Below are 15,924 nucleotides of genomic sequence, written 5' to 3'. Positions count from 1 at the left end.
AGGGAGCCTTGTGGATAAGAAGACGCTGATGGAGCTGAGGTTGTCAGTAAGCAAAGGCTTAGGTTGCTTCCCAACCGGTGGACTCGGGAATTATTGCACAGGACCTTCACATCCCTAGAGATACCAAACACTTAATCAGTAAGTGTCAACTTAATCTAAAAACCCCATAGGCACGCACATAGCCAATTTAAAAAATGTAGATTCAGTGGTGAAGACTCTGTCACAAATTCATTTTAAGGGATTGTTGACTTCTTAGTTGCTTTTTGTCCATATGTGTTTTCTGAAATCAGGCCATATGAGCAATTCAGCTTCTGTCATATCGTGGTCTGTTGATGCTGAAGCCCAGTGGGTGAACTGGGAGAAGCCAGAGATGACAAGGAGAAATAAAAGCAAGCCTGTGATTCGTTCAGTTTGAGGCATGGGCCCTATAAAGTGGTCAAGCTCTGTCTATCACTGAAGTTTCCCAAGTGCTTGGGCACCCTGGGATGGCACAGCAAATGAGATTTCTAGAAATTTCCTGGATTCTATGCCAAACAGAAGCTTTTTGGTGCTCTCAGAATGGGTCGTATTAATGCCCATTGAAGAAGTCAGTTTCTGTGAATTAAGGTCATCATATACAGATGGAAAAGACTCTGATGCTGGGAGGGATTGAGGGCAGGAGGAGAAGGGGACAACAGAGGATGAGATGGCTGGATGGCATCACCGACTCGATGGACGTGAGTTTGAGTGAACTCTGGGAGTTGGTGATGGACAGGGAGGCCTGACATGCTGCAATTCATGGGGTCACAAAGAGTCGGACACGACTGAGCGACTGAACTGAACTGAACTGAACTGATACGTATTATGGAGTCTTCCCAGGTGGCTCAGTGGTGAAGAATCCACCAGCAATGCAGGAGATGCAGGTTCGATCCCTGGATCAAGAAGATCCCCTGGAGAAGGAAATGGCAACCCACTCCAGTTTGCTTGCCTGGGAGATCCCATGGACAGGGGAGCCTGGCGGGCTACAGTCCATGGGGTCGCAGACTCAGCCACAACTTAGCGACTAAACAACAACATATGTATTAAGCAACCGATTATAGGTGTTTAGATTCAGAATTTAAGCAGGACTCGTCTCCTTCACTCATTCAACACACAGATTTGTTGGCATCTACCATGTGCTACGTTACACTAGCAGTAATAACAAGGGGGAACACTGACCAATATTTGTGCTGTGCTGGGCACCTTTTCCTGTGAATGAGGAAGAGGTGTTATTACACCCATTTGACAGATGATGAAACTGAGGATCAAAGACATGAAACATGTTGCTCAAAGCGAGTTGTGGTTCAGAGATGGAACCCCAAAGTTGAACACTGGGTCACCCGCCTTTGTCAGGATGAGCACCCGCTGATGAGCTTCTGAAGAAGGTGATCGTGGACCCTGGAATCAAGTCAACGCTCAGTCAATGATTCCCCTCTCTGAAACTCGTGAACCTCTGTGAATCCCAAGACGCAAGGATTGGCCTCCACAATCCAACACAGCAATAGACTGTCTTTGCTATTTTAGAAGACGAAGACTTCTTTAGGACGAGATCTCGCTCTTCATTTTCTCTCTTGATCTCGGCACAGAGTTGGCAGAAGAAGTGGCCAAATTAATGAAATGGTATTCTGTCTTTTCTTTCATAAATCCTAACATATCTGTATCTGCCTGGCCCTAACTTTGAAAGCACAAATATTCCTGAGGTCTGGGTATGCTCTTGTCTCCTACCATGGGGTTGCATGTCATTCAAACCTGGAACGCTTTCCTCTTTCTTCTCCAGTTAGTTACATTCTTTGCCTTTCCTCGCAGCCTAGGCTCCTCCTCCTCCTCCTTCCCCCACTCCTTCCCTTTCTCTTGTCTTTCTTTCTCTTTCTTCTCCTTCCTAATCACCTTCAGCCTTCCCTTCTCCTCTCTACCCGCTCTGCTCCCCTCTACCCACACTTTTTCTGTCAGCCCCTTCTCTCTCTTGGAGGCAGATGCAATTTTGTCTGAAAAGAGACTTCTGCCCACAACAGACATGCTGCGTCTGAACCACAGGTCACTTTACAAAAATGGGAAACTCAGACTTCCCTGGCAGTCCAGTCACTGGGAATCTGCCTGCCCATGCAGGGGACACGGATTCGACCCCTGGTCTGGGAAGATTCCACACTCTGCTGGGCAATTAAGCCTGTGCACCTAGAGCCTGAGGTTCACAAGAGACGCCACCGCAGTGAAAAGCCCGCACCCCACAAGTGGAAAGGAATCCCCGCTTGTTGCAACTACAGAAATTCCGTGTGCAACAATGAAGACCTAGAGCTGCCAAAAATAATAAGTAAATAAATAATTTTTTTAAGTGGGAAATTCATGTGTGTCCCTCAAGGAACTCGTGGTCTGTTGCCAGGCAGGTATCATGCCCGCTTTATCATCACTGTATACTTGACATATTAAGCACCAGCAAAGCTGGATGTAATCAATGAGAGCATTTGTATTAGCAAAGCCCTTTCATGGTACAGGTCCAGAAACAGAAAAATCCCTGTCTTAAACCCATTTGGCAAGTTAGTTCTGAAGTCAGAGCTGTCACTCAGGATCCCTTCTTTCTCAGCTTCAGTTTGGCCCTTAGCCACATGGCCCCTGCAAAGGCTGCTTTTCTTGGGTCTTCTTTATAAGAAATGTGGTTTCCCAAGGGTTTGACTTTTCATCTTCAGGGATTTCAAGATTCCTAAAAGTTGACTTTGAAAAGCAGCATGAACTCCAACAGGATGAGGCAGAAAAGGGTCTAGCTCTGTGGTCCGGAGCAGGGTTTATTGTCTCTTGGACTCAGTTTCCACATCTCTGTAATGGGCTCATGGATTCATATGGCACTGGTGAGCTTGAGCCAGCATAATACGTGAAATTGCCTGGCTCAGTGCTGGGCAAGTAGCAGGTACCCGATTGACTCTCTAAGTTTCTTTCTTCATTGCAGAGGGGACAGCCCTGCCTCATGCCCTTGCTCTCACAACCATTCTCTTGAGTTACAGTTTATCAGGAGGGCTCAAAAAATATTGCTCATTTATGCACCATTTGTCCCACTGGATAATGCATTTGGGAAAATGTGAGGTGCCTGTGTACATCTGATTCAGGCAAGCCAAAAGCAGGCTCAGCTGCTGACCCTTCCAGAGAGAATGGACTCTTTACATCTTACATGGGTGATCACCTTGTCCCTCAGCGTCCATGATGCTGTCCATTTGCTTCAGTTGATGATACCCCAGAGAGAGATATCAGAAATTAAACGATGGAGTTTGATCTGGCAAGAATTTCTGGGGCTTCTGGCCTGGATTTCTGTAACTCCCAGTGGTGAGTCAGTGACTGCCTACCTTTACAACACATATAATGAGGCTCAAAATCCAGCTTTGCCACCTACCAACAGTGTGACCTTGGGCCAGTCATGTAACGTTGCTGAGCCTCTGTTGTTTGGTGAAACATTGCTAGGCAGTAACTGAGAGCTTGGGCTAATGTGCAGGATGGACCTGGGATTTGAGTTGCAGTTCCACCTCTTGTGACTTTGGACTAACAAATCAATTTCACTGAGTCTCAGTTTCCTGACCTCTAAAGTAGGGAGGATAGTAGTACCTTTTTGAGAAAGTTGTTTTAAAAATTCACAACCAATGTATTGAGAACCTACTATCTGTGAGGCACTCTTTCAGATATTAACTCATATGCATGGGTGCTAAGTCGCTTCAATCGTTCAGAATCTGCAAACCTATGGACTGTAACCCTGCAGTTTCCTCTGTCCATGGGATTCTCCAGACAAGAATACTGGATTGGGTTACCATGACCTCCTCCAGGGGATCTTCCCAACCCAGGGATCAAACCTGTGTCTCTTACATCTCTGGCATTGGCAGGCAGGTTCTTTACCACTAGTCCCACTGGGGAAGCCTGTTAACTCATATCAGTTCAGTTCAGTTCAGTTGCTCAGTTGTGTCCGACTCTTTGCGACCCCATGAATCGCAGCACACCAGGCCTCCCTGTCCATCACCAACTCCCGGAGTTCACTCAGACTCACGTCCATCGAGTCAGTGATGCCATCCAGCCATCTCATCCTCTGTCATCCCCTTCTCCTCCTGCCCCCAATCCCTCCCAGCATCAGAGTCTTTTCCAAGGAGTCAACTCTTCTCATGAGATGGCCAAAGTAACCTTCCCCAAATCCCTAAGAAATAGGTATTATCAATATGATGGCTTTTTTTTTTCCAGATTATGCAATGGAGCCACAAAATATTAGATTAGTGATTTTCCCAGAGTCACACGGGTAATAACGTTACTGAACCAAACTTAGGTCCACTCGCCCACCCAAAATAAAACTGACCTACTGACACCAGGTGCTGGTTGTGGGGAAGGAAAATGCAATGCTTATTGCACAGCAGCACACAGGGAGTCCATGACAGCTAGAGCCCAAAACACCCAAGCTCCCAGAGAGGTTTCAGGAAAGCATTTCTAAAGGCCAAGAGAGGGAGGGCCATCACAGGGTATGTGATCCGATTGTGCACAATTCTCTGATTGATGGTAAAGTATCAGCCAATCAGATGGTGGCATCACAGGCGTTAACGTTACCAGGGCTTAGGCTCTGAGAAGCCAGGGGGGCTGTGTGCTCATGGTTATCTAGTACTGATAACTAGATAACTAGTATTGATAGTTAACATCTAATTTGGTGGGAGTTTTAGCATCTGTAAAACAACTCAGGAAATGTGCATCAGTTACTATTATCTAGGGACTTCAGAGAGGAGCTAAAACAAAGGATATGAGGAGGGTCTGTCCTGGGAAGGGTCTGCTCTGTCACAGTAAGTGAATCCAGATTCGGTTCATCTGGAGTCTGTGCTTTTTAAGCACCAGGCTGTGGAGCCCAGTGTCTGAAAGTGCTTGGAGACCTCGATCTGGTGTCAGAATTTGAACTCTGAGCCTCCAAACAGCATGTACAGTAAATGGCATCTGATAACTACTGTGGGATCTCTGTTGTTAAAGCTGTTGTCCCAGATGGTGACCTGCATCCAGATGGGGCTTGTGCCCAGCCCAGTGCCCCCACCAGCAGAGCGGAGGTGGGGGAGCTTGGAGAGCGTGTTGGCTCGTGTCTCATAAACATTTGGGGCTGTGAGAGCAACTGCGTGATCTTGCGGGATGATTCTCGGCTTCAGGATGCTGTGTTGATGCCGATGTCACGGCTGCTCTGGGCACCCCAGATACTGTTAACAAGCCTTTCCAAGCACAGATGCAGTGTTTCCTCACCATATGGTCCATGCTGCAGTGCAGGGTGCTTCAGACGGGAGATGACGTGGAATTCAGAAATCCTGAACCCCAGGCACCAGAAACCTACTTAGAGGAGCCCTCCAAACTGCCCCAGTTCTCCTGACTTCCAAGGATCATGTTTCCATTTGTATGTCATTCATTCATTTGTCCAACAACCACACATCATTATGGGGCAGCTTCCATGCAGTAGGGACTGTGTCAAGCATGGGGGATACGCAGGTGAATGAAACATTGCCTGAGCTTAGCCACGGAGGGCATGGGAACCAACCATATTATGATGTTTGTTGTTCAGTTGCTTAGTCATGTCTGACTCTTTTGGGACCGCTGGGGCTGTAGTCCACCATGCTCCTCTGTCCCTGGGATTTTCCAGGCAAGAATACTAGAGTGGGTTGCCATTTCCTTCTCTCATTATTACATTATCCTAACCATATGATGACATTATTTTAAGCTGTGTAACACAGGAAGTTATCAGGGACCCTGGGAATTCAAAGGAGTTGAAAATCTTGGTGATGGAGTTAAAATTTATTTTTGCACATCAGTGTCTAAGCATTTTTTCTATTCAGGTGTGTGCTTAGTCACTCGGTCATGTCCGACTCTTTGTGAGTCTTTTGAACTGTAGCTTATGAGGCTTCTCTGTCCATGGAATTCTTCAGGCTAGAATCCTGGAGTGGGTTGCCATTTCCTCCTCCAGTAGATCTTCCCGACTCAGGGATCAAACCTGTGTCTCCTGTGTCTCTTCAGAAGGACTCCCCAGATAGGCAAAGGTCATGACCCACCTTCTCCTAGTGAAGGTGAAGAGACTCTGACATCCCTTCACCCTGCTTTTCTGGCAAGTGGATTGTGAACACGTGATGTAAATGTCCACCTCCAACTGGAACCTCCCTTGAATTTCAGGCTCTCGTATCCACTCCTCCATGTGAGTATCTCAGATTACAAGTCCAAAACCAGACTTGGTTTCTTCCCCTGAAACTGGCTTCTTTTCCAGTGTTCTCCACTTTGATAAACTACTACTTAATCATCAGCTCAGGCCAATAGTCTTGGAGTCTTCTATGACACTCTCGCTTCACACACATCCCACCCACCCTAAAGGACTGTTGGCCCTACTTTTTAAAGACATCCCAACTCTGAACGCTACTTCCCAGGTTTCCCTCTCTACCTGCATCCCTGTACCCTCAACTCCAACCTGCCTTCCAGCAATGGCCTCTTAGCAGGCAGTCTTCCTTCTGCTCTTGCCACATACCTGTGTGTTCTCAGCAAAGCAGCTGGAGAAAGATCTCTGAAAATGTAAAGCTTATGTTCTCCTCTTTCATGTTCTCCAGTGGTTTCTCATCACATATGGAATAAAACCAAGTGTCTTGCCGGTGGCCCATAAGAACCAGCACCCCCAAACCTCATGGTCTTTTCCTCCACACCCCCTGACCTTTTCCTTACTTCCTTAGCTTTGCTCACTCCCCTCTGGCATGACTGGTCACCTCCCCATTCCTCAAGCACATAAAGATGTGAGAGCATGGGCATGGTGAAATGTCAGATCCAGTCAAAAAGAACTTACTTAATACCAGGAGAGAGAAGGAAAGTTGGGATGAAAAATTCCTGAGAAGGTAGAAGGAGATAATATTCAAAGCCCATGTGGGGAGGGGTTGGTCTTACATGTTAGAGAGCTGTCTCCTGTAGTTGTTTTTTTATTTTTATTTTTTTAGGAAGAGGGAGGCTCTATTTCTAGATATAGAAATAGCTGGTATCTAGAAATACCTAGATAGATAGACAGACAGACAGATATCAAGAAATATCTAGCTATTTTTATGTAAAGAAATTGCTGCTGAATTAAGGACCCAGGTGAGTAGATTGGTGAGGAGATAAGGGCTGAGAATGAGATTAGGGCAGCAAAACCTATCACAACAAAGCCTTAGAACAGGAGCCTAATGGCTTACTCATCTATTCACTCAACAGATATTTACCAAGCACCTGCTATTTGCCAGGAGCTGGGGGTAGATGTTTGCTTGGCCATTAGCTTAGGAGCCAAGAATAAGCTCACCCAGTGAGACTTTGAAAAAGTATCTTCAGGTTCTGAGTCCGGTTCCTTCTTTGTAAAAGTGAAAAGTAATAATACCTGCTCTTTTGATCAAAATAGTTATTTATGTGATACTATAGAGAACTCTCCTTTCATCGGAGGTAGCAGTTATACTGGAAGCTCTGTGGGGGGAAAGGACCTTGTCTGTTGTGTTCACTAGTATATTGCTATTTATGGATGTGAGCATTTATGGAACGAATGAATGAATATAACTGATTCAAAATCTTTTTTGGAAAGGGGGGACTGCTACTTCATTGATTTTGAGCATCTACTGGATACTTTGTTACTGGCAACAATTCCAGTATATCTCACACAACAATAGTTGTATCTTTTTTTTTTTTTAATTGGAGTATAATTTCTTTACAACACTGTTAGCTTCTGAAGTGAATCAGCTATAAGTATACGTATATCCCCTCCCTCTTGGACCTTCCTCCCACCCCCATCTCACCCCTCTAGGGTCATCACAGAGCACTGAGCTGAGCTGCCTGTGCTATATAGCTGCTTCCCACTAGCTAGCTATTTTACACATAACAGTGTATATATGTCAATTCCCATTTCCCAATTCATCCCACCTTCCCCTCCCCCCACCCCGTGTCCATATATCAGTCCTCTATGTCTGTGTCACTATTTCTGCCCTGGAAATAGGTTCATCTGTACCATTTTTCTAGATTCCACAAATGAGACGGTTTTCCCATATGTGCCCCAAATGCAGGAACTCTCAAATGCCTGGTGGTATCTATCTGTAACATGACAATCGAAGCCATTTAGGCATCTCTGTTCCCCACTACTCTCTCTGTTGCCTTCTCTAGCCCCCTCCTCTCATGGCTGTTTGCATGGATCACTGAGCTAGGCACACACTTACTTCCCTATATACACACTGGCTTGAAAAATAAAAGTTGCTCAGTTGTGTCCAACTCTTTTCAACCCCATGCACTGTAGCCTGCCAGGCTCCTCTGTCCGTGGAATTCTCTAGGCAAGAATACTAGAGTGGGTTGCCACACCCTCCTCCAGGGGATCTTTTCAACCCAGGGATCGAACCCAGGTCTCCCGCTTTGCAGGCAGATTCTTTACCGTCTCAGCCATAAGGACTGGATACCGTTTTTTTGCATTGATCACTGAACTAGGCACACACTTACTCCTCTATATACACTGGCTTACAGGCTGGATACCATTTATCTCAGATGCTTCAGATAAAAAACTCAGGATCCACAAAGATCTTGACAGACTGCAGCAATTAGCTGAAGTGAAGGAGATGAATTTGAACGAGGTCAGTGTAAAGATAAACACTGAGCTCTAAGAAGTCAACAGCAGAGACCGGATGAGAAGAAAACCCTAGCAGCTAAAAAAAAAAAAAAATGCAACAAAATAAAAGAGCAATGTATATATACTGAGGGGCAAAATTCTGAAAAGGCCATGTATTAAAAATATCTATCTTTAGTATTTTTTGCATCAACATTTATTTAGTATTTTTATACTATGACATGAGTTTCATAATAAAATAAGAGAATCTAATTGGAATAAAAGTGGGATATCAGTATATTCCTTCACCTCCAGCTAAACTAATAGCAGCTCCCCTGATCAGGAAGTATGGTGATATGGGCTTGAATCAGAATATTCTTTTTTATTTTTCTACATCAGTTCCTTAGTTTTCATGTTGTTCAACTTTTCCATTTGGTTAAACATAAATATTTTCTCCTTATTCTTCTCTAATAATTGCTGTCCTAATGATTGTGCACCCCTGGCTTAAGCTTTTAAAATTCTGGCATTCGTTGGACACTATTCAAAGTGATTCACCTGTATTATCTTCTCTACAGTCCTATAAGAGAGGGACTTTCATTAACCCTGGGCTTCCCTGGTGGCTCGGACAGTAAAGACTCTGCCTGCAATGCAGGAGATCCAAGTTCACTCCTTAGGTCAGGATGATTCCACTGGAGAAGGGAATGGCTACCCACTCCAGTATTCTTGCCTGGAGAATTCCATGGACAGAGGAGCATGGGGGGCTACCGTCCATGGAGTCACAAAGAGTCAGTCACGAGTGAGTGACTAACACTTTCACTTATTAACTCTATTTTTTGGATGAGAAAATGGAGAGTCAGAGTGGTTTGTGAAAGTGAAAGTGGCTCAGTTGTATTTGACTCTTTGCGACCCCAGGGACTATACAGTTCATGAAATTCTCCAGGCCAGAATACTGGAGTGGGTAGCCTTTCCCTTCTCCAGGGGATCTTCCCAACCCAGGGGTCAAACCCAAGTCTCCTTCATTGTAGGCAGATTCTTTACCAGCTGAGCCACAAGGGAAGCCCAAGAATACTGGTTGGTTTAGTCACTTCATCAAGGTGATAAGGGTAGTCAGAACTCTGAAATCAGACAATTGACTCCCCCAAAACTATGTTCCTTAGCACTGCCCCTCCAAGCAACATAATTAAATCTGACGAAAACCAAAGAGGCACACAAATGTGACGACGTTCAAAATACTGGGGAGATGATGTCTGTTCGAGATGAGTATGATTACTTATGGCCAGAGCTATTGCTTTGATCTGAAAACTGCTCACTGCCCAATCATTATACCCAAACGACGTCAAACTCCATGTGAATATCTCTGCATTAGACAAGAGGCACATTCCTCTTGCCTAATAAAAGTGCTTGCCAAGAAAGCTCAAAACCCAGTAGCAATTAATTATTGACAGAGCATGTGAATTAGAGATAAAAGAAAAGTCATTCTTTCTCCACACAGGCGATAGTAAATAAATTTAATTATGGTAGGGAAGCTGAGGGATCTTCGTCTGTATTAAGTTTTATTAGCTGAGACATTTAAAAGCGTGTCATCATAACAAAGAGGTCTTGTGTAATCCTAAATGTACCACTTTGGTGCAAGGCTCAGGAGTGAACAGACTTAATGGAGTACATGGTGGCAGATGCCCTGCTGTACTAACAGGTATGCAACGGGTTTATCGTCAATTAACTTTGGTCCACATATGCCTGCAGCAAATTGACTGTATAATAGGATCTTGAGCCTCATTTTCTCACTGATAGACTGGCCACGTTGGTATTGGAGGACCAATAGCATCAAACTCCTTTAGTCCCTTGAAGCTCCCAAATAAGACAAGGCCACTCCGAAGGTGAACAGGGATGGAGGGATGGATTTGAGAAGCAACCTTGGGAAGGAAACCAAGAGATATGGAACCTGGTGTGGGATCTATCAGGCTTCCCCAGTGGCTCAGTGGTAAAGAATCCACCTGCAATGCAGGAAACACAGGAGATGTGGGTTCGATCCCTGGGTTGGAAATATCCCCTGGAAGAGGCCATGGCAACCCACTCCAGTATTCTTGCCTGGAGAATCCCATGGACAGAGGGGACTGATGGGCTACAGTCCAGTGGGTCACAAAGAGTCAGACACAACTGCAGTGACTGAGCACACACATGTGGGACCTATCATGGCCTTACTGAGCAAACTTGGGAGCCAAGAAGGAAGAAATCCCATGTATGAAACCAGATCTGTGCTAGATGTTGTCACACTGTAGGTCACACTATTGATATATGTCATTCATTTCATTCTCAGCTGAACTTGAGGTAAGTTTCAGAATTTTGAAGATGAAGACAATAAGGCTCAGGGATGTGATTCAACTTGCTGAAGTCACAAAACCTGCTTGATTCCCTGTCCTTGGGCTTCCTTTTCCTCATTTGCATAAAGACGCCTTTGGACTAGATTGGACAATTGTGTGTTTAGTTGCTCAGCCATATATGACTCACTTGCTACCCCATGGACTCCCCATCAGGCTCCTCTGTCCATGGGATTTCCCAAGCAAGAATACTCAAGTGGGTTGCCATTTCCTTCTCCAGGGACTCTTCCCAACCCAGGGATTGAACTCGAGTCTCCTGCATTTCAGGCAGATTCTTTACCACTGAACCACCACGGAAACCCTTTGACTAGGTTTATTGTTGTTCAGTCACTCGGTCATATCCGACTCTTTGCAACCCCATGGACTACAGCACACCAGGCTTCCCTGTCCTTCACCATTTCCTGGAGCTTGCTCAAACTCATGTCCATTGAGTCAGCAATACCATCCAACCATCTCATCCTCTATTGTCCCCTTCTCCTCCTGCCTTCTATCCTTCCCAGCATCAAGGTCTTTTCCAGTGAGTCCACTCTTCACATCAGGTGGCCAATGTATTGGAGCTTCAGCTTCAGCATCAGTCCTTCAAGTGAATATTCAGGGTTGATTTCCTTTAGGATTGACTGGTTTGATCTCCTTGCAGTCCAAGGGACTCTCAAGAGTCTCCAACACCACAGTTCGAAAGCACCAATTCTTTGGTGCCCAGCCTTCCTTATAGTCCAACTCTCACATCCATACGTGCTGCTGCTGCTAAGTCACTTCAGTCATGTCTGACTCTGTGCGACCCCATAGACAGCAGCCCACCAGGCTCTCCTGTCTCTGGGATCCTCCAGGCAAGAACACTGGAGTGGGTTGCCATTTCCTTCTCCAATGCATGAAAGTGAAAAGTGAAAGTGAAGTCGCTTAGTCGTGTCTGACACTTAGCGACCCCATGGACTGCAGCCCACCAGGCTCCTCCATCCATGGGATTTTCCAGGCAAGAGTACTGGAGTGGGGTGCCATCCCATAGCTTTGACTAGATGGACCCTTTTAATCTAGATTCAGTTCAGCTCAGTTCAGTCGCTCAGTTGTGTCCGACTCTTCGAGACCCCATGAATCACAGCATGCCAGGCCTCCCTGTCCATCACCAACTCCCGGAGTTCACTCAGACTCATGTCCATCAAGTCAGTGATGCCATCCAGCCATCTCATCCTCTGTCATCCCCTTCTCCTCCTGCCCTCAATCTTTCCCAGCATCAGAGTCTTTTCCATGAGTCAGCTCTTCGCATCAGGTGGCCAAAGTATTGGAGTTTCAGCTTCAACATCAGTCCTTCCAATGAACAGTAGGGTGGTACTGGACACTATTTCAAAGCCTTTTACATTTATTTAATCTGCAGGTGGCCAGGGGTCAGCAAATGATATCTTAAAGGACCAGTTAGAAAATATGTTCAGATTTGCATGTGATATGGTCTCTGTTTGCAGTTATTCAACTCTGCCGATGTAGATGCAAAAAGCAGCCACAGACTTTACAGAAAGGAATGAATGGCCATGTTCCAATGACAATTTATTTATAAGCATTGAAATGTGAACCTACAATTTTCTTGTGCCACAAAATGTTAGTCTTATTATTTTTGTTTTTCCCCCTTCCGAACTACAGTCCATGGGGTCACAAAGAGTAGGATATGACTGAGTGACTTTCACTTTCACTTCACTTTAAAGATGAGAAGTCATTCTTACCTGTGGGCCATACAAAAACAGGAGGCAGATAGTAGTTTGCCCACCCTTAGGCTAGATCACCTTTGAGGTCTTGCTGAGCTCAAACACTTTCTGAAAGCCACTACAACAATCTATCCTTGATTTATTAAGCTTTTACACATGCCAGCTTCTGTGCTAAATGCTTTAAAAGCATTATCTCCTTTAATCCTTTTACAACCATGTGAAGTAGGTGCTATCATTATCTTTATTTCAGAGATTATAAAACTAATACACAGAGAAATTAAGAGTCCAACTAGGTTAAACATAACTGGCAAGAGATAGAGCTGCAATTTAAACGCCAGGTGTATAACATTCCCAAGAATGAATGCACAAGCTTTTTGCTGCCTTTTATGAAAATACTTTAATCAGAACTATAGTGGGACATATAGTCTAAAAAGGGCTTCACTGGTGGCTCAGATGGTAAAGAATCTGCCTGCAGTATAGAAGACCCATCTTCAATTTCTAGGGCAGAAAGATCTCCTGAAGAAGGGAATGGCTACCCACTCCAATATTTTTGCCTGGAGAATTCCATGGGCAGAGGAGCTCGGGGGTCTATAGTCCATGGGGTCACAAAGAGTCGGACATGACTGAGCAAATAACACGTCTAAAAAGAACTTCCAAGTGTATATGAATTTTATTTGGTAGTTCTCCCCACTGAGCTGTTTATATCATATGTTTCATGGGACAAGTTCAGTTATTTCTGGATAGGAATAACCACTCTCTTGTTTTCCTCCTTCTTCTAGAAATGTGATGCCCAAGACTTTGGATGGGCAGTTAACCATGGAGAAGACGCCAAGTTACTTTGTGACAAACGAGGCTCCCAAGCGCATCCACTCCATGGCCAAGGACATCAAACTCATCGTGGTGGTGAGGAACCCTGTGACCAGGGCCATCTCTGACTACACCCAGACCCTGTCAAAGAAACCCGAGATCCCCACCTTCGAGGTGCTGGCCTTCAAAAATCGGACCCTAGGGCTGATCGACGCCTCCTGGAGTGCCATTCGAATAGGGATCTATGCTCTGCATCTGGAAAACTGGCTCCAGTATTTCCCCCTCTCTCAGATCCTCTTCGTCAGCGGTGAGCGACTCATAGTGGACCCCGCCGGGGAAATGGCCAAAGTACAGGATTTTCTAGGCCTCAAGCGTGTTGTGACTGAGAAACATTTCTATTTCAACAAAACCAAGGGGTTCCCTTGCTTAAAGAAGCCAGAAGACAGCAGTGCCCCCAGGTGCTTAGGGAAGAGCAAGGGTCGGACTCATCCTCGCATTGACCCGGATGTGATCCACAGACTGCGGAAGTTCTACAAACCCTTCAACATGATGTTTTACCAAATGACTGGTCAAGATTTCCAGTGGGAACAGGAAGAGGGTGACAAATGAGGCTCGCAATGTGGCGGCAAGGCTGGCGAGTTGCTAGGGAGGCTCCTGACCCAAGTCCTGAATCCCCCAGGGTCTGCAGCCTCAGCCTTGCTGGGGTGCCAAGTAGATCTCCTCCTTTTTCCAGTCAGGATTGCTTCCAACGCTGTTGGCTTAGGCAGAGAGATGGATCCCCTGGCATGAGCATAGGGTACCAGGCCTGCCTGGGTAGCAGCATCTGGTTGACCAGGTGGCCACCAGAATCCACTGCTAATTCTTGTCTTCTGCTGGTTAATCTAGTCTGAAGACAGGATAAATAGCGGTCAAGGTCAGAGACAGTGCCATGAATGTTTGTTTAAATGATAAGAAAGAAGGGAAGGTCTACTTTGGGCAGGGGCCTCTCACTTTAATTTGAGAAGCCCGAGTTCTAGCCCCACATCTGGCAAAGGCCCCTGCTTGATCAACCTCTGCTTTGGCATTTCGCCAGAATACTAATTGTGGCTGATTGCTCCAGGACTCCTAGGGAGCAAGACCCTCCCTCTTAAGGTGTCTCAAGCCTTCTCCTTAAGGTCTCATCCCACAACCTTTGACTTCCTCACTCCTCATCTGATGAAGGCAGAGGCATGCACGTTCCTCACCAAAAAAAAAAAAAAAAAGCTGACATCCCTGGAAGCCTTCCTTCTAAGAGCCTTCAAAGGGCAGTTGGGTCCCTCTCTTCATGAGTATCCTGGGTGGTAAAGAAGCTTAGCCTAGGCCCTCCTTAGAATCAGGCTCACAGGACTGCTCTTAGAGCAAGGGAGTGGCAGCTGAGCCCAGAGCTCTGAGGTTGGGAAAGATGAATGCCATCTCTGGGAGTGAAAAAGAAAACCAGTCTTCTTGGTGGGAGGTCTCCATCTCTGAGACCCTCAGCAGCATGGATCTGAAACGAGCTATTGGAGGGGCTCTGTCCTTTAGGGTCCCCAGTGGGGCAGGACCCAGAGAGTTGGCATGTCTTTTGTTATTAATAACCTTTAGCAACCCAACCCACAGGGGATTGATCACCATCTCTCTCTTTGTCCCACCATCTCCCCTTCGTGGTCATCTCATGCTTCGTTTGCTCGATTCAGAGATGGCACATATTGGGGCAGCAACAAGCAGACTGACTCCCTTTGTCAGACCCAGTGTCAGGGGGTGGGGGAGGGTAAGGGCTGCCTGCGGACACCCCCATCAAGGGCTGCTGCATCAGATGTCCCTTCGCATTAGTTTGATTCCATTAAAATGCAGCATTTGACATAAAACACTCTTCACAGATCTCCAGAACCAGGAACTGTTCTAGCAAAATTGGAAATATGTATGAGTGGGGGGAGGGAGTGAAATCTGTTCAACTGTTATTAAACTGTCATTTCTCCCGCTAACTGAAAACTGTGTTGTTATAAAGCTTAATGCAATCTGATTGATGGATTTTGATGGTGTGTTTGTATTGATTACCTCCATTCCCACCTCCACCCCCCTGAATTCTGGGAGTATCCCTTCTCTGGGATAGCCAGGACGACCCAGGTTATCCACTCTGCCAGGGAATTCTATCTGCAGGGCAGGATGATTCTTGAAACAGCACAAAGGAAGCAGTTCTTATAAAGGGTGCGGTGTCCTCCCCTCTTAACCCATCCTGCCAAGGAACAGACTGATGTGCAAGATTCAGAAACAATCTGACAATTTTTTTCCAGATTAAAAAAATAGTTATTGAGTTGAAGGCAGCATATATCCCTTTACTACCAAAGTAAAAAGGGTTTCCCTGATGGCTCAGCAGTAAAGAATCTGCCTGCCATGCTGGAAAGGCAGGTTCCATCCCTGGGTTGGGAAGATGCCCTGGAGAAGAGAATGGCTACCCACTCAAGTATTCTTGCCT

General features: G+C 45.7%; 1 protein-coding gene across 1 annotated transcript in view; it reads left to right on the top strand.

Moving 5' to 3' along the window:
- HS3ST4 (heparan sulfate-glucosamine 3-sulfotransferase 4) overlaps positions 1-15,444 on the top strand; it is a 504,558-nt gene extending 489,114 nt beyond the window's left edge. Inside the window, 1 exon segment of the mRNA XM_005889365.3 lies at positions 13,427-15,444. Coding sequence (XP_005889427.2) covers positions 13,427-14,063 — 637 coding nt within the window. The 3' untranslated portion in view covers positions 14,064-15,444.
- Positions 15,445-15,924: the final 480 nt, after the last annotated feature.

The sequence above is a fragment of the Bos mutus genome, chromosome 25, assembly GCF_027580195.1.
Source record: "Bos mutus isolate GX-2022 chromosome 25, NWIPB_WYAK_1.1, whole genome shotgun sequence".
Lineage (NCBI taxonomy): Eukaryota > Metazoa > Chordata > Mammalia > Artiodactyla > Bovidae > Bos > Bos mutus.
This window is presented reverse-complemented; position numbering and strand designations above follow the sequence as displayed.